The sequence below is a fragment of the Electrophorus electricus genome, chromosome 16 (assembly GCF_013358815.1).
Source record: "Electrophorus electricus isolate fEleEle1 chromosome 16, fEleEle1.pri, whole genome shotgun sequence".
Lineage (NCBI taxonomy): Eukaryota > Metazoa > Chordata > Actinopteri > Gymnotiformes > Gymnotidae > Electrophorus > Electrophorus electricus.
The window spans coordinates 14,511,795-14,536,947 of NC_049550.1; the positions used below are offsets into that span (position 1 = coordinate 14,511,795).

Below are 25,153 nucleotides of genomic sequence, written 5' to 3' on the forward strand. Positions count from 1 at the left end.
TGGTGGTGGTGGTGGTCCCCACAGTTTATCAGTTTCCCTGATTCAGGGCCCGAATGGCCTGTGGGAAGAAGCTCCTCTTCAGCCTCTCTGTCTTGGTCTTCAGGGAGCGAAAGCGCCTCCCTGACCTCAACAGAGAGAAGAGTATTGTTGGGATGGGTGGGGTCCTTCACAATTTTCCTGGCCTTGGTCTGGCACCGCTTGTAGTAGATGGTCTGCAGGTCAGGAAGTTCCGTGTGAGTGATGCACTCTACTGAACGCATTACCCTTTGGAGTGCTTGTGTGTCCTGCTTGGTGCTATTCCCAAACCAGACTGTGATGTTCCCCGTGAGGATGCTCTCGATAGTGCAGGTGTAGAAGTTCTGCAGTACTTTGGAGGGCAGTCTGAAGTCTCTTAGGCATCTGAGGTAGTAAAGACGCTGACGAGCCTTCTTTGCCAAGGAGTTGGTATGGCGGGACCAGGACAGGTCCTGCGAGATGTGAACACCAAGGTACCTGAAACTATCTACTCTCTCCACCGTGGTTCCACTGATCCTCACAGGTTGGTAGTGCCGCTCCTGCTTCTTGCTGCAATCCACGATCAGCTCCTTGTCAGAGGGGACATTTCAGGATCCGATCCTTCTCCTGAGGGCTAAGTTGCTGAAGCCTGGCCGTGTGCAGGCCTGAACTACTGCTATTAATAAAGATTGGTTCATTTCCAATATTCAGCTATGTTAACCAGTTTCAGCAGCGAATTCGTCTGTGATGTTAACCACTGAGCAGTGAGGGAGCAGCTCATTCCCACCGTGTGTGTGTAGGTGGGCTTCTGTATATAGCACACACTCAAACACACACCCACATAAGGAGTTAGTGCTTGGGGCGCTTGCCCTGTACTTCTACTTGGCCTTTTCATTGAGCATTTTGTATGCCAGAAAATTACAAAATGAAATGTTTTTAAGCCTCTTTATTTTCTACCAAAGATATCTCCACACTGCCAAGAAGAAAGGAAAACTAACGAACACTCTTAGTAAAAGTTCAACATCTTGAGAGGAAATAGAGCAAGAAAAAAAAAGTTGTTAAAATTGCATTGAAGCACACAAGATTTCCAGAGAAAAAGGATGTTTTAGACAAACATTACAGCCCTTGTGTGATTTGCACTATCACGTTATGGCCCCGCCCCCTCCTTAAACGTCTTGGTGTGTGTGTGCGTCCGTGTTGCCACACCCTCGTCTCATCCACCTGTTTGGCATTATGTGTAATTGTCTTTAGTGTGTATATATGTCTCCTGTGTTGTAGTGTGTTTGTGGGTTATTGAAGTGTGCACAGCGTACTTGCAGAGATAGACGTGTTGTCTGTTTATCAAAATAAAGTGCATGTTTAATCGTGCCCCTTCTACGCATCCTGAGTGCCTCGCCACGTCACATGCGTGACTTGCACTATGCAAACTTCTACATTTTAAAGTTCTTGGCATCACACTTGAGGGATGTCGCAATCAAACTGCTACTTGTAGCAGTTTATCGCCATTATTGTGACACAAGTGTGATTCTGTAGTTATAAGACACACTTGTTCACATGCATGTTGTTGACGTTTGTGTCTCATGGGGTTTGAGAATATAACCAGGAGTTACAGCTGAAAATACTACAATACCAAAGACGCTTCCACGCTGGGTGAAAGGTAAGGGTGATATGGACATTATCGCTGCACACTGGCTGCTGTAAAGACAGAAGTTTGTTGCTAGTTTTCTGACCTTCTATTATTCTGTCAGTAAAAATGAGGCCAGCGTTTATCCTTCTTCCTGCTGACGTGTATGAGCTTACAGTGAACCTTTTTGGGGAACAAGATTCTGTAACATATTTTTTGAAGTATGTTATAGTTTATGACATGTTAAATTGGTCATTATGACCATTAAAAAATGTTTGTGTATGTGCTTGTGTGCATGTGTAAGTAAATGATCATTATGAACACCGAACCAGAGGTGAAGTAGATCTAGTAGTCATGAACAAAAGAGTGACAGTCAAGAACTACAGTCCTTACAGAAAAATGACTTGTGTGCATAAATGTACTCAAAATGGAATCCCAAGAAGAAATGAAAACTAACAAACACTGTTAGTAAAAGTTCAACATCTTGAGAGGAAATGGCTCATTATGCTGACCTGAATTTAATGTTTTCATTTATGCTTATTTAAGGCTAAAATCTGGGGTGAATTTTATTAGGTGAATCAGATGAATTTTAACCATGGTTACATACAGAAATATCATACATGGTTACAGGCAGTTATCCTGAACAACTGCTGGTAAGATCTGTTTCCATTCATTCATTCATTCATTCATTCATTCATTCCGTAAGTCTGCAACATATTATGTTGTGTGGGTTGTACTGAATGGTGAAATCATAGGTGGCCAGTGCAGAGAGCCACCAGTGACCTGCTGCATTTAGTTTTGCACTTGTTAGTACATACATGAGAGGATTATTATCATTCCTCAATGTAAACTTTTCATCATAAAGACAGCCATGAAATTGATCCACAACAGACCATTTCAGTGCAAAAAACTCTAATTGGTGTATGGGATAATTCTGTCAGGATGCTCCTGACAGAGGACTACACCTAGGCCCTTTAGGCTTGCATCCACGTGACATATATAGGGTTTTGCTGGGTCAGCACATGCGAGTACTGGTGCATGAGTGAGATAACTGATCATTGTGTGGAAGGCTTCAGAGCATGTCTGGTTCCAACACTCTCTAAAGGGATCAGACTCCTTAAAGTATGGCCTCTGTTCACCAGAGCCCTTCTTATGCTTCGCTTTGATCGGAGGATAACCCTTGGTGAGTTCAGTCGACAGTTTAACAATTGCTGAATAGTTCTTGATGAAACAGTGATAATAGCCACAGAGCCCACCAAAAAACCTCAGTGACTTTAAATCAAAGGGCATTCTCCAGCGGTGTATGGCTGCTACTTTTTCTGGGTCTGTGAACACTAAAAGAGAGAAAGACATACAAACTGTGTCCATCACTGACTATATTCTCCCACATATGACACAAGAGGATAATTAAAACCCACATTTCCTTCTGGCAAGGGTAAAGTGCTGCTTTGTCCATCCTGATCAGGAGAAACCATTACACTCATTGTAGGAAGAGACCTGCCTTCCACTGAGATCTGAGGTTTTGTGCTGGTCCATCTCCTGGGAGTTGTAGGAGCTACATGTAGGACTGAAGCAAAACACACCTTTATGTTAAATTACATGTAAATTGCTTTTTTTGTTACAGACACACCTCTCATTATGAGTCATACAGATTTTCCTTACAATCCAAAACTTGAAGATGCACCTTTTAAAATGTGTCTTTTGTAACTATCTCCACTCCACACCAGTAGGTCCCAGACTCTGATTTCTTCAGATTAGTGATGGTCGCAGTGAAAGTTCACTGAATCACGTCCCTCAGACTGTACCTCCCAGAGAATGGCCTATCTGAATTGATTAATGTGTGGCCAGGTTTTGTACATGGATTCCTGCAGAAATACTTCCTGTAGTTTCTAGCCCATAAGTGACCTCTGATGTCCTAAAACTTGCTGTAGTCAAAACAAGTTCTCTCTCACACAAACACACACACACACACACACACACACACACACACACACACACACACACACACACACACACACACACAATGTACAGTATATAAATACAATTCTTCTCTGACATAGCGCTCTGAGGCCTGAGGTCTGCACTTATTCATTCAAGATACCGAATCATATATAGGAAAAGTCAACAAGATATAAAGTAGGGAATTTAAGATGGATCTGACCCATAGTCCTGTCCTGAATTGTTAATTATACACCCACGAATTGTTAAGTACACATAACTGAATTGTTAGCTATGCCCTCTGGGCTTCAGTAGATCACCTGGTGCTGGTAACACTAAGGACTTGGGTTTGATTCTGTGAGCTTGGAGAGCACCGACTGTCATACTAATAAAAATTGTTCTGGCTAAGAGTATCTACCAAATGCTGTAAATATATTGACTGCTTGGTTGAGTCTACCAAACATTACCACTGGCAGTCTTCATACTTTGTGGTTAAAACTCTCCTCACAGAGTTTGCCACAAATATCATGTAGGTCAAAAGCACTAAAAAGAAAATGCATAGACATAACAATGCATTCGAAATTGAAGAAGCCTTGTAGCCTAACATGATTTGTCTACATAATAGGAGATTACACAAGATAGTGGATAGTGATTAACTAAAGTACTTTTCACTGGTGGAGAGTGACAGGTGTGATCACACATTAGAGGAGTCTACCCCTCTCTTGTCATAACACTGCCTGACTTGCTACAAATGACACCATCCATAATACAAAGTGGTCTTCATTAAAGTATTTAAGTGTATGAGGTAATGAAATAGAGTGCATCTCTATGCATATATCACCTTTTACCTTTATCAGATCAGAGTTAGTCCATCAGACCTGCGGTAGGCCCTCAGATCGGCATTAACCCATATATATATGTGTGTGTGTGTGTGTGTGTGTGTGTGTGTGTGTATGTGTGTGTTACCATTGATTTTTACATATAATCAATGGTTTGCACCTTTTAACCTTTCCAGATATCAACATTAACATATTAAATAGGACTAAAGTTTATCTGTATGATATATGTATTACAACCATGCTTTGTTGCCTAACTTGCATGTACCAGTTGCTTGTGAATGCGATGAATTAGACATGTCTGCCCCTATGTGGTAAAGGAATAAACTGCACTGTAGTGGCCAAGAAGTAAAATAAACTCCACCAATACTTGAAAACTTCCACATGCTGCACTACAGGCATTAAAGTAATGGAAACTGAAACTGAAGATGATCATGGGTGGAAGGTTATGGATCAAACTTACCCATTGAGCACTCCCTGCTGGTCTCTCAATGGTCAAGGTGCTGATGATATAATCGTAGGTGTCCTACTGCACTAAGCTCTGTGCTTCTCCACAGTCGCTGTCTTCTGTTATTGCTACTCAGACCACAGTGGAGAGAGATGACCTGCTTTCTGACATGTGAGTCCTCTGTGTTGACTATTTTTGGTGGTGGAATAAATGTTTTAAGTCCATAGGAACTTTTCTTAGGAACATATTTAGATTTATGCTGTTCTGAAGGACACAGGAGGCACAACTAGATGTGTTTTAGGATTAAACCTGTGCTTGATTCTACTTGTCTGTTCTAATTGTTTGTTACTGTAGTTTTATTTTCATGAATATGAGCATCCTGAAATACTAGATGAATTCAGCCAAATGATGATATTTGGATTGTGATGTTTGGATGTATACTCAGTAAACTCTGTCTCTATCCACCAGGGATCACTGCTACTGCAGTATTGTCTACACTTTGCGTAACTGAGATGTACTGTGAGTAAAGCCTAAATCCATACATATACTGGGCAATGAATATGTCAGTGCTATAAATAAATAAATAACTTTTTTCAGTATTTTTTTTTCACAGCATGACCCCCTCCTTCTAGACTCCTCCCCATGTCAGTGTGATATCTTGCTTCTGTTTGTCTACATGGCCACACCCCTTCTTTTTTATTCGATTAGGTGTTACACCTGCTGTGTTTTTAGCTACCACTTTGTGCGCTAGACTGTTTGTTGCATTATGTATGCTGTCAATTATTGTTCTTTGTGTTTGGTTTTGTTTCTGTTTTGTGCACAATAAATGTCTGTGTCTGTGGAAACGTCTCTCGCCTCTGCATTTTGCCTTGCTTCATCTTCATCTCAGATACACAGAACACTGAAGGAAGGCGTAAGCCAAGAAGGGAAGGAAGTGACGTAGCTGCCCCAACCTAGTTTGCATGGAGGAACCCTGGTGGGTATGCTCCCCACCGGCCTGGAAGAGAAGAGTTCCCCTGGCCATTTTGGGGGGGTCTGGCGGTCCAGGGTCCAACTCGGCAGGGTCCTACCTGCTCCCACGGACTACTGGGATGATTACAAGGACTAAGGCAAGTAAGAGAGCTATGAAGACCTTGATAGCCTCAGGATGGAAGCGGAGTCCCACCACTCTGAGGACCTTCCATGGAGGTCAAAGAGGCCTTCCATGAGGATTCTAGTTCCATATCAGATATGGGGTCAGGGACCAACAGCAAGTTCCCAGCATCCAAGGCTCCACCCAGAACATGTTGCTCTAGAGCCTGTGAGCTTCCTCATGTTGCCACAAAAAGGGCTTGGGACACTCCCTCACCTAGTGCATACAGTCCCAGGGCCTGTGTGCCTGTTCGTCAGTCTGGACTGGTGAGATGGAAGCATCGTCAGCCCCTGAACTCAAGGCAGGTACCTCATCTGATATGCTGCCCAGATTATCTGCCAGAAAGACAAAGACGCCGTCACCACCCAAACTGGCGGTGAGCGCCTCCATCTGGATGTGCCAGACCTCGCCTCAACCAGCAACAGGAAGACTTTTGTGTCTGTTCCCCTTCCTGTCAGTGTGCCTGTCTCTGTGCCTGTCCCTGTCCCTGTCATAGTCTTGGTTCCTGCTGTCCTCCCCTCTGTCCTGTCCACGCTAGCCTGTGTCAGTTTGCTCAATCCTCTGACCTCATTTGGCCATTTGGTGTTGGTTTCGGGGCCATGGCCCAATAGGCTGGTGTGCCGGGAGTCGCTCCATCAGGGTTTTAATTAGGATTCAGTGTTTGTCTATTAGGAATGTGCAGGTAAAATGCTGTATAATGTACATTTATATAAATGTTTATATTACCCTATACTTCCTTTAATGCAATTCCTTTGATAGTTTTCTTAATGCAAGTAGATGCATTAAGATGCAATGTAACAATCAGATTGAGGTAGCAAGATAAGGAACTAAATGCTGTAAGCTTATTTTTCTGTAACATAACGCAATGTTTATACAGTTCAGGCAGTGAACGGAAGTGTTGGCCATTTAGTGAGAAAAAGCAACAGACACATTGCAATCACCAAAAGTACTGACATGGCGGTGATCATTAGCTATCCAGTTTTTTATTATAGATGGTAGGAACATTCTTAGCTACTTGATCAATTTCCACAGGTGTGAAATTTAATCAACCATAAACAATCATTTCTAACAAGGACATAGTTATCCAAAGTAGAAATGATCCAAAATTAGAGTGTCAGTGAAGAGCCGGAAGATCAGATTAATGCTGAACATTCAGAGAGAAGATACATTCAAACCAATGCAGCAAGTTAAGAAATATAATAACATAACATTTGAGGTAGATTTTAAGATATACAAGCATTTTGTTCTTTGTCTCACTATAAGATAGAATTAATAGTCAAATGTTACATTGCAACATTAGCAAGGTATTAGAATTTCTAAAGGATTTTGTGACCTTGAAATATCCTGTGGAAATCTGAGACACATTTTTTTTTTTTAGCTCATCTATAACTTTAAAACTCATTTAAAACTCAAACACCATAAAATATTGTTACATGAAAAATGAGAGAAATATGTTTTTTGAGCACACAGTGGTTTTACAAATCCAGCATTAAACTGATTTACCCCCATTTAACCTTTTTTAAAAATGGTCTTGAAATCTTTGCTTCATAATTAGTTTTGGATATCAGAGTATTAAAAGTTGGGAATTTAGGTAGACTACAGATTGTTTGTTTGTTATAAACATGCTAAAATGTAATCTGATTTTTTTTTCTATTCACTGTTAGATAATTTCACCATAAATGGTAATGCTAAAGGATCTGCGTGTACACTGCCTTTTATTTACAAAGGAAATACTTACAACACATGTGTGGAATTCAACCACAGCACCTCATGGTGCAGCACGACTAGTGACTATGACAAAGATGAGCAATGGGGAGAATGTGTTTATGAAGGTAATATCTGCCCAGTTTTTGTGAGGATAAATTTAATATTTTATTAGTAGTATTTATAGGGAGGTGCATGTAAATGTTTGTAATCTGACTTCTCTCTAATCTTCTGCTTCTCAGATCCTTGTATCTTTCATAAGCTTCTATCTGACCCTTGGCGCAATATTGGCTTTAACTCTACCTCTTTTGCTGAGTGGCCAATGAATGATCTTAAACTGCAGGAAGGATGGTACCAGGTCTTTGGTATTGGTGGAGACGTTTTAGATGGCACTTGCTCAGCCAATCGTAGTGGTACCAATATGTCCTATTCAATCACATCATGCAAACCATCTCAGAGCTCAAATCAGAACCTATATAACTGCATGTTACTTTGTAGTACTAGTTCTGCATGCTCTCTTACTAGACAAATTGTAAACCGTGCATCCTGTCATGGAGGATTCTTTATCTATTATCTCTTCCCAACTACTGGAATTTTTTCTACAAGTAAGAAGTGGTTTGCAAATACACATTTCAGTTCTGTGGCATATCAAAAATAAGTCACATCTAAACTATTTAAAGTTTAAAATTAAAGCAGGTATGAAGTAGATTGTTTTTTTTTTCTTCTTGTTTTCAACATTTTCCATTCACTTGCAGGTCATTCATTCTGCAGTGCATCTTCCTGTGGTGAGCATGCGCAGTGTAATCATGATGGCAGCTGTGTGTGTGACTCTGGACTGTTAATACCTGATGGATTCCTGCCCAAAGGAGACTCTTATGGCTGTACAGGTGCCCCTCCATCTGTTACAACTGATACAACCTCTGCCATCTTGATGACCACAGCCATCAATTATACTATTTCAGGTTAACACATACTTCTTAATAGTAGGTTCACTGCAGTGGCATTAATATCGGCATGGAAAGGGATACCACATTATTTTCACCTTTGCCTCATTACTGGTTTTGAAATCTGAATATTCTTGAAAAAAAAAACTAGCCACTTTATGATGGACATACAAACAACTTACAGGTGTTTCATTTTACAAGTTAAAATGAGTTAAAGTTCTTCCTTCAGAACCATATCTTGCAAAACACACTCTGTATCACTTTAAAATGTTAATGCTAAAAGTATTATAATGACTTATTGAAGTAGATAATGGAATTCAGGGTTATATCGGTACCTTTTGCAATCCTTTTTTCATGATGAACTGTCTTTTCTCAGTTCCAGATATCACAGTGTCTGAGGATTGCCAGTACTGGACTAACACTAAGAACCTCTCTCACCGACAAACACGGGTAATGATTAGGGATTCAGAGAGTAAAGATCCTCCCAGGATTTTATTCCAACAGCCTGTCTTTGTTAATTAGCAAGCCAGTAAACTGAACCTGGGGATATAATTTGTGGCAAGATTCATACTTCTTCAAATTACCTTTTTACACCTCAGACTTCAGTGTACTTTTAACATCGTTAATAATTCTGTGCAAAAATCCAAGTCCTAAGATATTTGTAGAACTTGCTTTTTGTTTTAGGATAATATCATAGCAGAGTGTTATAAGAATCTGTCAAGCCAGATTGATGACTTCAGTACTAAAGAGTTAACAAGGAATGTGAGTATAAAAGCTGAACCTAAAAAATATCTCACCAATAAACTGATAATCACCCACTTCTCCCCATTTTGTTGTGAATCTGAGGCTTCTTGGTATTCTCAATTAAAGTAACTCATCAATAAACTGTTACTCAGACACTTCTCACTGTTGTAAGTTAAAGTAGGATCATCAATAATCTCTTATTTAGATGTTTCTCACTGTTATTATTATTATTATTGTTAATATTATTATTATTATTATTATTATTATTATTATTATTAGTAGTAGTAGTAGTAGTAGTAGAAGTAGTAGTAGTAGCATTTATATAACGCCTTTCTCAAACTTAAGGTTATTTTTTACAAATATTGGTTTTTTATTATTTTTAAAATTTATTTATTTATTTATTTACACAGACACACTCACACACACCTGATGAATGTTGTGAATTAAGGTTGTAACACAGCTGTAAATGATTATCTGAATAGACAGTTCAATAGCAGGAAAGTGGACAATTTCTTTACATATGTGTAACTTTAGTCTGGTTACTGAGCAGGTCGTGGAGAAAGTTTTGGAAAGGTTCATTCCTACTGCTCATCAACAACTTAGCATTGGAAGCAGTAATCAGGATGAACTAGTCTCCTCTCTGAACACCATGCTGAATACCACAGAGAAACTGGTGTCTGCACTGGTGAAGATCACAGAGACCAGCTATGCTATCAACATCTCCCTCCCAGATATAGGTAACCACACAGATTTATGTGAACTACAAGGGGAGTGGGTGTGGAAGGAAACATAAAGGCATGCGTTGTATTGCTCAGGGTGCAGCATAAAAAACTTTCCATACTGTTTTCACCAGAACTCTGTGCTACTCTGTTTGATGTTAGCTAATGTACCCAACATATGTTTTTCTATCAGAGATACGCGTACTTGCAGTTGGACCAAATAGTTTCTTGGGAAAAACATCTGTGATCAACACAGCAGATGCTCAAATGGAAATTGATCTCATTGGGATATCTAAAAGTGAAATGAATAAAGGTACAAGGTCTTTAAATATTTAAAACAAATTGACTTTGATACTAACTACCTAACATATGTATATACCTGTCATATAATATGGGTACATAATACATAGCTATACTTTAAAACAACAACAACAACAACAACAACAACAACAACAATAATAATAATAATAATAATTTAGAGGCAACCCTTTTTACTTTGCTGTTTTTATGTGTTTCAGGACATGCTGCTGTGTCCTTTGTGAGCTACACAAACATACCCAGTATGCTGAACAGAAGCTTCAACAGTGAAACCAACATGGAACAAACATTAATGTCCACTTTGGTGTCAGCCACACTGCCCAAAACCACTAACAAAACACTCAACAAACCAGTGAACTTCACCCTGAAACACACTCCGGTGAGTTATTCTTTTCAAACTGAATTCTTTGATAATAATGAATAACTGATCTGAATAAATACTTGAAATTTGAGGTGCTGATTTTTGTTTAGAAAGTTACAAAAGAAGAATAAATAGGGTAATTGACTCTTGTAGACGTAAAGCAAAATTTGAGTTGCTGGTTAACAAACTATTTGATATTAATGTATTCTAAGACGTTTTTCTACCTTGTTTCTTGCCTAGATATTAAACCCTGATCATATTCCTTCCTGTGTTTACTGGAAGGAAACTGAATGGGTTGTAGATGGCTGTACACTTATCAAGACCAACAGCAGTCACAGTGTTTGCTCCTGTGATCACCTCTCAACCTTCGCCCTCATCATGCAGATCAACCCAACTCAGGTAAAGGAATGACGGATCACACTTCACAAAAGTGAAATCATTTCAATCATTTCTTAAAGAGCCAAGAGGACAGGAATGGCTGATTGCCCATGCTTTCTTCCATGCTACTCTGTACCTTTCTCTGGTGGTTGAAAGTGGCCTACTCAAGGGTTGTTGAAATTCACAATGCTCGTTGGGACATTACATTTTTGATTTTGGCTGTATACTTAAGATGATAGAAAGATATTTTGGTGATTAATTAATTGTGGCTTGTAAAAGGGAGATCTACACTTATAATACCTGCTAGATTTATGACTAGGTGTTTTTAGTTTTAGTTTAGTTTTTAGATCCCTAAAAAGATGTGGACTAAATTTAGGGTGTAATCAGCCAATGAGAAAGCCAAGTATATCTGTGAAATATTTGTGAAATTGTGTGTGTGTGTGTGTGTGTGTGTGTGTGTGTGTGTGTGTGTGTGTTGTAGAATTTGATGGGAGCATATATAGATTGAATAAAATGGGGCCCAGAATTAATCCCTGAGGATTCCAGGTTACAGCTCTCCTGTCAGATTCATAACTCCCAATCCTGACAAAATAATAAATAAATACTTACTAAATAATACTTTCTAAATAAATCCCAAATAATTGGAGGACAGTTCCTGATAGCCTTATTCAGTTTTCCTGCCAAAAGTACTTTTTGCTCTACAGTGTCAAATGTAGCACCAAGATCTAGTAATACTTACGAGCCAGTATAGGGGCTTTTATAATTTAGTACCTTAATTAGGGCAGTCTCTTTGCTATGGTGTGGGCAGAAACCTGATTGGAAATTGTGAAGATGACAAATTACATTTAAAAATTTGTTTAGTTGATTATACACTACTTTCTCTATTATGTCACTTATAAAAGAAAGATCTGAGACAGTGCTATAGTTGTTAAGTAATGAAACATCAAGAGTTTTCATTTTCAACAGTAGCCTAATTGCATCGGTTTTCAGTCATTTATGGAATATGGCTGAATAGGCATAATACATTAACTTGTTGAAGCAGATCAGCAGTTACAGATTTAAATTTGTTTTTGATAAAGTCATTTATTAGTATCAAGACAATATGCAGATGGTTTAAGATGGTTTAAGTATTTTAAGGTCATTTATATTAATAACTGGTTTGTTCTGGGGTGGCATTGCATTGTCTCATTATTTGACGGTGAGGTATTGATCGTATAATCACAGTATAATCACAAATTCATTACTGGAGAGGAGATATGTGATTATCTGCTTTAGGGCATTGTTAGCTTTTCTTCCATGACAAACAGAATGTGGGTATTTTTCATGTTTCCATCAACTTAGAGAGAAGAAACTGTCTAGCTCCACCTAACACAAGATTAAAGTAGAAAGGTTTTGTTTATAGGTGTTGTAGTTGATTAAAGTAGAAAGGCTTTGTATATAGGTGTTGTAATTGATTGTTTGTTGTTTCTCCACTTATACCCAGCTGTTCTGTACTCTCTTTATCATGACGTTTCTCCTTGGAGCTTTCTGTTTAACCTTAGTCATTGTAGGTTTTAACAGGGCAAAAGCATCCATGACAATTAAAATGTTCAAGTTGAAGTGATCTAGGAGACATCAGTGGAGTCTGATCTTGTGGATGGTGACACAGCTGTAGTCTTTATGAATTTATCACATGTACTCTCATTTATGTACATTTTTTGAAACAAAGCATAGCTGGACTAAGGATCTAGAAAGATCAGTATGTCAAAGAAAACACAAAAAATTCCAAATCCTTAACAATAATGTAAGAAATGTTGATAAACTTAGAAATGAGTAAATCTAGAATCTGGTTCTGCAGGTCACCAATATGCAATATGAACATTTCAAATAAAATAGAAAGTTCTTTGGTGTTATGTGGACTTTAAAATCATCACTTATGATAAAACTTGTCAGTCACAGGAAATGTTACAGTATTTCAAAAAAGTCATCGATGAACTTTGCACAATATTTTGAAGATCTGCAAATTATTAAAAGAAGGATTCTATAAGCATGTTTTCAACATAAAATGCAAGTATTGAAAAGACCCTGACCCTGTTCATCCCCAAGACATAATACCCTAACCCTGAGCCTGTTCATCACCAAGACATAATACCCTAACCCTGAGCCTGTTCATCACCAAGACATAATACCCTAACCCTGAGCCTGTTCATCACCAAGACATAATACCCTAACCCTGACCCTGTTCATCTCTAATACATAATACCCTAACCCTGACCCTGTTCATCACCAAGACATAATACCCTAACCCTGACCCTGTTCATCACCAAGACATAATACCCTAATCCTGACCCTGTTCATCACCAAGACATAATACCCTAATCCTGACCCTGTTCATCACCAAGACATAATACCCTAACCCTGACCCTGTTCATCTCTAATACATAATACCCTAACCCTGACCCTGTTCATCACCAAGACATAATACTCTAATCCTGACCCTGTTCATCACCAAGACATAATACCCTAATCCTGACCCTGTTGATCACCAAGACATAATACTCTAATCCTGACCCTGTTCATCACCAAGACATAATACCCTAACCCTGACCCTGTTCATCCCCAAGACATAATACCCTAACCCTGAGCCTGTTCATCACCAAGACATAATACCCTAACCCTGACCCTGTTCATCTCTAATACATAATACCCTAACCCTGACCCTGTTCATCACCAAGACATAATACTCTAATCCTGACCCTGTTCATCACCAAGACATAATACCCTAATCCTGACCCTGTTCATCACCAAGACATTATACCCTAACCCTGACCCTGTTCATCACCAAGACATAATACCCTAACCCTGACCCTGTTCATCACAAAGATGTAATACCCTAACCCTGACCCTGTTCATCACCAAGACATAACACCCTAACCCTGACCCTGTTCATCACCAAGACATAATACCCTAACCCTGACCCTGTTCATCACCAAGACATAATACCCTAATCCTGACCCTGTTCATCACCAAGACATAATACCCTAATCCTGACCCTGTTCATCACCAAGACATAATACCCTAACCCTGAGCCTGTTCTTCACCAAGACATAATGCCCTAACCCTGACCCTGTTCATTGAGAGCAGATACAGTACTGCCTTCTGCTAACCTCTTTTCAGAAAGGCACATTAAAATTATTTTATATGAGTTTATACGGTCCTTTACTAGAAACGATTTGCTAGCCAAAGACCTGGTTGTCTCTGGTTGGAAGTGACATATTTATACTGTTAATGAATGTCATGAACGTCATGCCACAGATATCAGACTAGCAGAATGTCAGGCCGTAGTCTGCACCCTTACACTAGTATTTGATGATTGTCATTGTTCAGACACATATCATGGACACAATGTATATCAAGTTATGAAACTCCTAGCATTTCTACCTAGGTCCCCTATTCCTCTATAATGAGCAAGAAGTGCCATGTTGATTGCAGTGTCAACATTTTAAAACAGACAATATTTAAGAAATTTGATGGATTGCTGTTTTTCTGTTGTTGTTGTTGTTGTTTTGTTTCATTTCTTTTTAGAGTGATCAACTCATAGTGCTGCTAAATACGACATTTGTAGCAGTAGGGCTGGTGTTCCTGAGCTTGGCTCTGTTGACCTTTGCCATTTTCCGTGGGAACCCGAGAGTGACAAACCCTGCTCTGATCAACCTGTGTATAAGCCTACTGCTGGCTCACCTCCTCTTCCTGCTCACACAACACTTCCTGCAGTACATACAACCCAAACAGGTGAGCACAATTATCCACATAGACTGTAAAATATTATTTATGTTTCAGATTTTAAAAAACAAGTAACCCAGCAACCTTACAGTTTTTGAGTAATTGTACCTCAAAAAGTTAACAGACCAATAATTTAGATATAAATTATGTTCACTTTCTACTTTAAGTTTACTTAATTTTTGGTAGCCTGATTACTTTCTTTTTTGAGTTTAGAGTTTCATAATGTGATTTCAACAGTTTACATAACAATGTGATATATATATATATATATATATATATATATATATATATATATATATATATATATATATATATATATATATATATAGATAAACTGGAAACACAAATTATAATAGCATTGTTTTGTAATTATTTCTCTCTCTCTCTCTCTCTCTCTCTCTCTCTCTCTCTCAGCTGGTGTGTGCACTGTTGGCAGGTGTTCTGCACTTCCTCTTTCTCTCTGCGTTTGTGTGGATGTTCATTGAGGCTGTGCTTCTCTTTATCACTGTAAAGAGCCTATCAAAGATCAGATCAAAGCAGAAGGAGGCACTTATAATGAGGTGTTTGATTGTGATTGGATATGGGAGTTCTTTGATTGTGGTGGGCATGTCTGCAGCACTGGGGCCTAATGGATATGGAAGTGACAAGTGAGTGTGGAGAGCATTTGGAGGAAGTTTAATCAGGTTGAGGAGGAGAGAGTTAAATATGGTACCTTTATCTAGTCAGGTCTACTGATGTGTTTTCATAGTAAGAACATCAGACAGCTGTTTCTGTTGTCTGTTCTTTCCTCTGTAGATGCTGGCTTAAGGAGGACAGGGGTTTCATCTGGAGTTTCCTGGGTCCAGTTTATTTCATTCTTGCAGTAAGTGCTGATGAACTGATTCCACAATGGCCTTTAAATGATGGAGCATTTATTATGCTTTCTGAAGCCTCTCCCCCTCCCTGATAACCTTATTATTCACAGTCCCTCAAGATCTAAGTATTAACTAGATTAGGGTTTGGTACATGTGCCAAAGTAGTGGTTAATTATTTAGTTTGATAAAATGATAGCAAGTACTACATCTAAATGTATTTCATGGACATGCTTTGCAGCTTTAAGCTTTTAACCCCACACAGTCCAGGGGACATTGCAGACGATCAAGATGCTCATTCCACCTGAAAACAAAAACGAGTAATCTGTCTGCCTTAAGATTTTGAAATGCAATTCGAACTTTAATTATAAAACAGAATATAAAACATATCATTTTGTTAACCTAGTATTGAAGGCACAGTTAACTCCAAAATACAAGGCAACCAGGTACCTACTTTTTCAAGCTAAAACCAATCTTTTGGTTTACAATCAGGAACCTTTTCAGGTCAACATTCCCTGAATATGTATCACATGTTTCTAATTTTCACCTCACCCTTAAATACTGTTTACTTCCTGTAATGAGTCCCATAGGAACAGGCGAGAGGTACAGGGGTGCGGTTTATTAAATGAGGAAAAACACAATCACTGAGGGCAAAATGAACAGGGGCAAGGGGAACACGTAGAGGTAGAACAACACATGAACCAGACAAATGGAAAAGCAAGAGTGACGACAATGTAGCGAGTGGAATTTAAACACCACAGAACAAAGCAGACTTCCCAACATAACCAACCACCTGGGAGCCAAAAATACAGGGCTTCAATAATCAGGACCACTAGGCACTAAACAGACTCAGGTGAACGTGAGAACTGGGAGAACCAAAACAAGGACTGGAATCAAGGAACAGATGAGAGGCGGAGAAAGTGAAACTAAGGAGCGGAACGAGGGAGTACAGGAAAAGAGACGACAGGGAAACCCTGACAACAGGGACACCAGGAGGGTGGCCATTCGTGACACTTCCATTCCTTCATAGTGCGGTATTGCCACTGAGCATACTGGGTGGTTTGTCCCAGTTTGCCCTTTTGACTTTTTCAATGTCTTTTTTGCTCAATGGCTTTTCAACTATTTTTTTTTCTCTCTGGATGTCCCCTTGGTTTGTGATTTATCTTGTGCCAGTCCTGACTTCCCATTGGGCTTTGACTATGTGTTTGATTTGACCAATTATCAGTAAAGTTCTACTGACTGATCTTAGCCACAAGCAACTGGCTACTTCTACCATTTTACACAAATTTGAATTGAATCTATTTTGCATTTTCTGTACAATAAAACTATTGAAAATATTTATTTTATTGTAATATTTATTTTAAATAAATCTAAATTCAAAGCTAGCATTGTTCTAAAATTTTGTGATCATCAACTAAACTAGGGATGAACAGTTTTAACCAATACTTTGTACTTACTTTCGCTTTGCCTGAATTAAATAGTCAGTAGCTACTCTTGAATACTGGAGAAAATAATCCTTTTGGTTTGATTAGTGTGATTTGGTTACACTTCTGTAGTATTAACTCAGTAATGTTTCATTGCAATTACAGTGCAACACGATCCTGTTCAGCTTAATCATCTTCAGTATCATGGTCGCTCTGACACGCCTGAACAGTGACGTTTCCCAGATTAAACAGATGAGGTAACAAACCACACATTATTTTGAAGCACATTATATTGTGTATCAAAAATGCATAATTTTATGAATTATTGGAAGGGGGCACTGCCCTATACACATAGGGAAAAACTAATCTAACTAATATCTAATAACTAATACCTGTGAAAAACCGAAGATTTATTAACATCAGTCTCATTTCTCAATTAGTTCATATTTTGTGCAGTGACCAAATACCACTGATTCAAATATACTTGCCAAGTATATTTGATGAAAAAATGTGAAGTTTATTGATTAATGAATAAACAAATTATTGATGTTGTGAGACAGGTGTTATAGGCTACTATAGCAGACTCGGGTGTACAGAATCTCTAATGAATGACAGCTGTGGGATAAATGAAAGGGGAATGAAGAGATAAAGGAAATAAATCAAATACTACTACTAATAATAATAATAAAGAAAACAATAAAAGGAAAGAACACAAATCATAGAGGTAGAACTTTAGTGTAAGCCAGAGAACTGATTAGCTATGGTGCTAACTAAGATAAGACTATCCTACCCAAAGAGCAAACAAATCTAACTACTGGAAGGTTGCCTGAAAGGGAGGATGTCACGCACTGCTCCTTCCCCATAATACAGGTTGTCACGTGGCACGGTCCGCCGCGTGCGGGGAATCCACAGGTGTATTGTTTATCTGTTTAGTAACCGCACCCCCCTGAAATTGCACACATGTGCACAGGCTTTGTCAAGCGTTGCTGGGTCTATTTAAACCCATGTCCACATGAACTTTGTTTGTTGGTCATTGTCGCTACGTAAGTCGTTTAACGTCAACATCCGTCATTGTAACTATTTGCGATAGCCGTAACGTCTGTGTTTGTGTGATCACCTTTGTTAGTGTGTACTTTGCTAAATGTAAAACCGTGTAATCATGTTCACTGTCAATTTTTGTAAGTGGCTGTCGTGTAGTGTGTGTTTCATGTTAATAAATGTCCCACATGATCGAGGAGGTCTGTGCGTCCTGCCCCGCGCACTGCGGCACTCGGGCCAGCAGCGTTACAGAGGAGATTCCTGTTATTATATGGACTAATGAGGGGAGGAAATATTAACCTGGACAGAAATATCGCAGGGTAGTGCAACGTGCTAAACACCTTGAGATAGCATATTAATGGAAAATACAGATATAAGAGCACAGAAGAGAAAGATAGAGAAAGATAGAAAGCATGATTATTACAAACATATTGTACTGTCCTAGTATAATTCATTTAAACAAGCTTCCTATGTCTATTATACTTGAGATGTGGAAGTAATCACTAAGTAACACACGTATAAAGGGTAGTATGCAAACAATAGAATTAAAGGGTTTAGGAATGGATATAATAATTTCATGAAGTTAGCAAATTTAGTGAGAGCGGGTTTCATAACAGTTCGGCGATGATAGCTAGTTCGATCTCACTCAGAATTGAGGTTGTACTGAGAATGTTATGTATATCACAATGCATTGTTGGCCATACATGGTTAATAAGTCCAGATGGGGCAGTCTGTTATAGTCACTGAGAGGCACTATGGATCCATTGTCTTTACAGTCAGTATCAACTATAAAATCTTGTTGTACTCATGGAAATTCAATGACGTTATTATCCATTTATAAATCTGGTCTCGTTGCCATGCTTGCGAGAAAAACTTTCGTATGGGAAAGGTCAAATTCCAAATTCCAATTTTCCTGATCTATGCATTCTGGATTGTGAAGAAATCCTTAAATTCCCAGCAGAGTATTTATGTTCTATCAGTGCCTCAGCCCAGATCTTGGGTCATTAAGTTTTGGGCCACGTGTCCATGCAGAGTAATAAACATTCCTTACAAAGTCGCTTTGAAGACCTGACAAGGCAGTGGAGTGCCCTTTTTAGTAGAGCCAAAAGAGTTCTGGTCAGAGTGGGTTGTGCCAGGGTTGAAAGTCCGGTCAGGCAGTAAAGCAGGGACTAGCATTCCAAAGCATCTTGACCTTCTGTGAGGGGTGTTGGGGTTACCTTAGGTTTAACTGCAGGAGCAAGAGCTGCAGCTCCTACTACATCTCCCCCACTCAGTATGATGGTCAAGACCAAGAAGGCTGCAGGTAGAGGAAGACAGCACATTATATTGTAACATTTGGATATCATATAGTTCATATTTAGAATAAAACAATCAGTAACATTTGACATAGTCACTGTTACAATTACAGTGTAACAATACCATTAATTACAGTATGGCATATTGAGTAGCAATAGTGTAACAATCCCAGCACGTACAGAGATGGAGTTGCTTTTTGTCAGCTGATTGCAGCTTTATTAGAGAAAAAGTGAATTGCACAGACATAATTTAAAGTGAAAGCCAGGGATAAAATCCAGAAATCAGTCAATGAAACAAACAAAACAGATGGAGAACAGGCAAAGAGAGCAATCCAAAAACTGGCAGAGATCCAACAAACCAGAGAAACAAACACTATGACAAATGGCTCCGCGATGTAACATGAGTAAACGAGACTGCACAAAGACAAAATGACCACATGAGGGTTATATACAGAGAGTAACTAGGACAAACAAGACACATGTAATAAAAATAATGTGGAGATACTAACCGGGGGTGGAACCCACAGAAACCAAAACAAGGAAGCACAAGGAAACAAAACCAATAACTAAACAGAGGAGGGAGGGGCGAATGTGACAAATAGTTTGATATTCTGTATATACTCTGTGCTTACGCTGTGCAGACTGATACTTGTTTTCATTATGTATCAGGGGTCTTTTTATACATTTTACTATGTTAATGACACTATAATTAATAGTTAATAGTTTAGTTACTCTGTAGTAGAGGATATTTTAGTAATGGATAAAATTATAAGCTAATAATTGCTCTCTCTCTCTCTCTTTCTTTCTCTATGTCTCTCTGTCTTTAGGACCATTGCATTTAAAACCATAGCCCAGTGTATCATCCTGGGATGTCCCTGGATCCTGGGGCCATTCACAAGCAGCAGTAAGGTGGTGGAGATCCTCTTCCTGGTCCTCAACTCCCAGCAGGGCACCTTCATCTTCCTGGTCCACTGTGTCCTCAACCAAGAGGTCAGTCATCACCTGCTGTGTTTAAGAGACTTGGCTGTCTCACTTACAAATCTGTCACGTGTCACTACAATGCAGCATCCATTTCTTACTTACTCAGAGCTGATTTGATGTCTAGCAGTGGGGAAACCATACACAACTGAATATTCCAGAGAACTGTTCACTTTTTAACGGAGCAAGGAAAAAGACCACAGGAGTTTGTGAGGGGATAGTATTTATTTTTGCCCAGATTATCCTAGTTACAGCTCTGCACCGAATGGAAACATTACTTATCAAATTTGTAGCATCTTTTTAATTCACATCAAGTTCAGTTTATTTAAACTTTATGTTAAGCCAAAGAGTTGCATTCTACTAGATTTATTACCATTTTTCTGGACATGCCACCTAAAATTCCAGGACATTGTAGCCTGCACTCTTTTTTTGTCATTTTCATCCCTCTTTCCTATGAAAATTAAATGTATTACCTCTCATATTTTCTCACAAAAATATGTGTTGACTTCCTCAGTCCATGCCATTCAATCTGTGCTGGTATCCTCCTCTTTTCATGCTGTTGACATACCTTTTCACCAAATTACTTAGACTTATAACACTGTGAAGCAAAAACCTGTCTCTTATATGCTAAATTAGTTTGTCTTAATATTTTGCTTACTTGTAAATCAGTCCAGTGAATACAGAGGGAGGGCTAAAATTTCATCTGATTTCAGATTATGAGTGGCATATATTTGTCAGTCTACTGATAAAACCAGTCTAGTGATGCAACGTAACATGTTGAATGATGTTGCCTGCTCCCTGTCTCATCTATTTCCAGGTCAGACAACAGTACAAGAAGTTGATTGGTGTTTTGTTTATCCCCAGTGAAAGCACCATAACAGAAGTCCAGATGACATGATTACATAATTTGTCTGTGGGTCTTACAAATTCTGTCAGCATTTTATTACATTTTATTATGTGACTGAGAACAAATTCTCATTTAGTCTCCATACACTCAAATTCTCATTTACTCTCCATACAATCAAGCTGTTACATGAAGCATTGAACAGGGAACCTGTGAAACAATATACAGCTTTTGGACATTTTCAAATATTGAAAATAAAATGTTTCACATTAGAAGCAAAAAGTTAAATAATAGTTTAAATAACCTAGATGCTTTTACCCAGAGGACCAATGTAATGTGATTCCCCACTCTGCTATAGGTCTAATATTTCTAAAGTCTGCAATGTTCTCTTATTCTTATAGAAACTTCTTCCACTAGTGTGTCGAGGTGATGGGATTAGTGCAGCACTCTCTTCTCTGTCTTATCCCAAAAGGTCTATTAGCAGTGTACAGCAGGAAGCTAGCAGAATCCTCTCACACTCCCACCAGGATGAGAGTGATCGCAATCTTTTTTTTTAAGTGTGTGTGAAAAGTAATTTTATTGTCTTTGTACAAAATATACATGGTCCCTCCCTGGTATTGTGGTGGATCTGGATATTTTACAGTTTTGATAGTATACAATAGATTATGTGAATAAAGTAAAGCTATACAAGCACATATGTAATTGACACACAACTAAGGTAAGGAGGTATCATCTGTGCATCAGTAAAGCTTCAAAAAGAGTTTTGTAAAGATTTTACAGTGATCATGATCTTCAAAATCTGTTTGCTATCTTTTGTTTAATTGTCTTCATGATCTTGTATGTATATACAAAATATATAATGAGCACTTTCTAGCAAACTTGCCTCTTGCTCCCTCTGTGCTGCCAGCGTCACACTTTACTTAAAGTAGTGAAATAAAATGTATTAATGCTCTTGTTGTTGTTCTTCTTGCTGTTGTATTTCCATATATCATAAATCCATTATGCACCAAAATCTAAAAGATTATATTGTCTATGCATCAGTGCATTGAAAGTAGCTGCCCTCACGCAAGTAATTCAAACCATTCAGCTTCAAATCACTATGTTGACTTTGACACTGAATGTAAAGAAACTTGTGTAAATGTAAAGAGATACAAAACTTTGAAAGGAGGAGAAACATGGAAAAAGGAGATCATGGAGAATACCACATTTCTATACTTAAGTGACATTCAACAACTTAATGTAAATAATGTGTGTTCCTGCTTAGGAGGTGTATTGATTGCTGTTATAAACAAATGAAACACTGTAGTCACTATGCAAATGTAACACACAAGCTCAGAACATATAGACCAAGTGTGAGTTTATTAAGAGCCAGAAGACAGGTTTAAAGTGGCAGACAAAATCCAAAGAACTAATCTAAAAAACAGTAAAAATTCTACAAACAACAACCACTAAGAACTAGGATAGCTCAGAAATGCAAGAAAATCAACAAGACCTCACACAGAACAAAGTGATGGTGTTTCTTTACTACAACAGGTGATGATCATTAATACGGTATAAGTAGGGGAATGCTGATTAATATTGAGGAGCTTGCAGGAGAGGGACTGTCATCTGTGACAGCATCATTCAGTACTTTTCAATAGTTTAGTAATGGTTGATTGGATATGGATTAATCATAGGCCCTGTCTAAATGCTGCTGTTAATAGTGTCATCAACCTGAAAATGCTTTTATTCCCTTCCAATGCTAAACCAATTATTTGTTTTTTGTTTGTTTTTTGGTGAAATATACAAGATTATTTATGTTGGCTTGTCAGGTATTCCCATCCCTGGACATCTCGCTTCCATTGGCGATAGCCTTCCATGTGCTTCTTTGTTTTGGTTTTGCTCTGTTCTGCCTCCTTGTTTAGTCCTCCACCCTGATTGCATTCACCTGAGTCTAGTTATCCCTTGTTGAGTGCTGTTTTTAAGATCTGTGTTTGTTAGTTTGCTTGTTGGATATTGTATGACTTGCTTGGGTTTCATGTTCAGCATACTCTCTGTGTTGCTAGTAGCTACTTTGTTAGTAGCTAGTTTGTCCTGCTGCAAGTAATATATGTCCCAACAATCAGAAACCTTGTTTGGGGAAGACGTGGCGGGACTTCTGCCTTATAAGCAGACCACTTGCAGAAGCAGTGCAGCACAGCCCTGGGGCACTTTGGGGAGATACGTACTTAAATATTTCAAACTAAATGATATTGATACTAACCACCTAACAAATGCATATACTTGTTATTTATTATGGGTACAAAATACATAGCTATACTTTAAGATAACAACAACAATAAAACAACAACAATAAGAGCAACAACAACAACAACAACAACAGTAATAATAATAATAATAATTTTGATGCAGCCCTTTTTACTTGCTGTTTTTAATCTGTTTCAGAACTTGCTGCTGTGTCCTTTGTGATCTATGCAAAATGAGTAAAATCTCCCCTGAAACACACTCCAGTGAGTTATTCATTTCAAACAGAATTCTTTGATAATAACAAATAACTAAATAAATACTTGAAATTTGAGGTAGCCATTTTTTTTTGTTTAGAAAGTTACAAAAGAAGAATAAATAGGATTATTTACTCTTGTAGACATAAAGCACAATTTGAGTTGATGGTTAACCAAATATTTTATAGTAAGTTATTCTAAGTTGTTTTTCTACCTTGTTTCTTGTTTCTTGTGTTTACTTGAGGGAAACTGAATGCGTTGTAAATGGTTGTACACTTATCAGAGTCATCTTTAAAGCTGTGATAGCAAGTAAACCTTTTAAACAAGGTTCTTAGGTCTATACAGCTGGGTGTTTGTGCTCCAAATGCTGCTTCCAGTCTTAATGTAATGCACATATCAGTGTGATGATCAGGACTCACTTGGTACAGTCAGTCAACCTCCTGAAGTTCTGTAAGAGACTTGAGCTCTAGGCGACCACGCAAGAAGAGAAACACATGCAGCTGTTAACTTATATCAAAATGATCTGAGTTCATCTTACAATGTGTGCACAAATATTAGGCAAGATAATATTTTGATCATCTCATAATCTTTTTGCATATTTTCCAACTCCAAGCTATATAAACTTGAATGCTTATTGGATTTAAGCATATCAGGTGATGTGTATTTGTGTAATGTGAGAGGGTGTGGCCTAAGGAAATCAACACCCTATATCAAGGTGTGCATAATTATTAGGCAGCTTAATTTCCTCAAGCAAAAAGTCAAACATTGTAAAAAGTCATTCAAAGGGATGCAGCACTCTTACAATTAGTAAGTTATTGGGGTGTGATCACAGAACCATCAAACGTTTTGTTGCAAATAGTCCACAGGTTTGCATGAAACGTGTTGAGGAAAAAAAGATGCAGATTAACTGTCAAAGATTTGAGAAGAATGAATCATGAAGTGAGCTGGAAATCATTATCCTCCAGTGCTGTTATATTCCAGAACTGTAATCCACCTTGAGTGCCCAGGAGTACAAGGTTTTCAGTACTCACAGACATGACCAAGGTAAAGAAGGCTATAAACCAACAACCACTGAACAACATACATAAGGTGAAACGTCAAGACTGGGCCAAGAAATATCTGAAGACAAATTTTTCAAAGGATTTATGGACTGATGAAAGACCAGATGGATGGGCCTTTTGCTGGATCAGTAATGGGCACAGAGCTCCACTTCGACTCACCAGGAAGGTGGAGGTGGGACACTATTATGGGTTGGTATTATTAAAGATGAGCTAATTGGCCCTTTTTTTTTTTTACGATGGACTTAAAATAAACTCCCAAACCTACTGCCAGTTTTTTAGA

At 38.4% G+C, this 25,153-nt stretch overlaps 1 protein-coding gene across 4 annotated transcripts; it reads left to right on the top strand.

The window, feature by feature from the left end:
- The first annotated feature begins 1,534 nt into the window (after window positions 1-1,534).
- On the top strand, window positions 1,535-22,273 carry LOC113579237 (adhesion G protein-coupled receptor E3-like). 4 transcript variants are annotated; one of them, XM_035534537.1, is made up of 19 exons: window positions 1,535-1,651; window positions 4,950-5,011; window positions 5,309-5,359; window positions 7,637-7,804; window positions 7,919-8,281; window positions 8,432-8,638; window positions 8,997-9,070; window positions 9,305-9,382; window positions 9,915-10,101; window positions 10,277-10,396; window positions 10,602-10,780; window positions 11,003-11,161; window positions 14,705-14,911; window positions 15,317-15,549; window positions 15,698-15,764; window positions 17,343-17,434; window positions 20,338-20,500; window positions 21,306-21,401; window positions 21,734-22,273. In XM_035534537.1, exons 2-18 carry the CDS (start codon window positions 4,993-4,995, stop codon window positions 21,384-21,386), a joined length of 2,448 nt encoding a protein of 815 aa, XP_035390430.1. In that variant the 5' UTR covers window positions 1,535-1,651; window positions 4,950-4,992; the 3' UTR covers window positions 21,387-21,401; window positions 21,734-22,273. The 4 variants fall into 4 exon arrangements, with proteins under 4 accessions (XP_035390430.1, XP_035390429.1, XP_035390431.1 ...); XM_035534536.1 differs by having other exon boundaries at window positions 21,306-22,273; XM_035534538.1 differs by having other exon boundaries at window positions 11,045-11,161; window positions 21,306-22,273.
- Window positions 22,274-25,153: the final 2,880 nt, after the last annotated feature.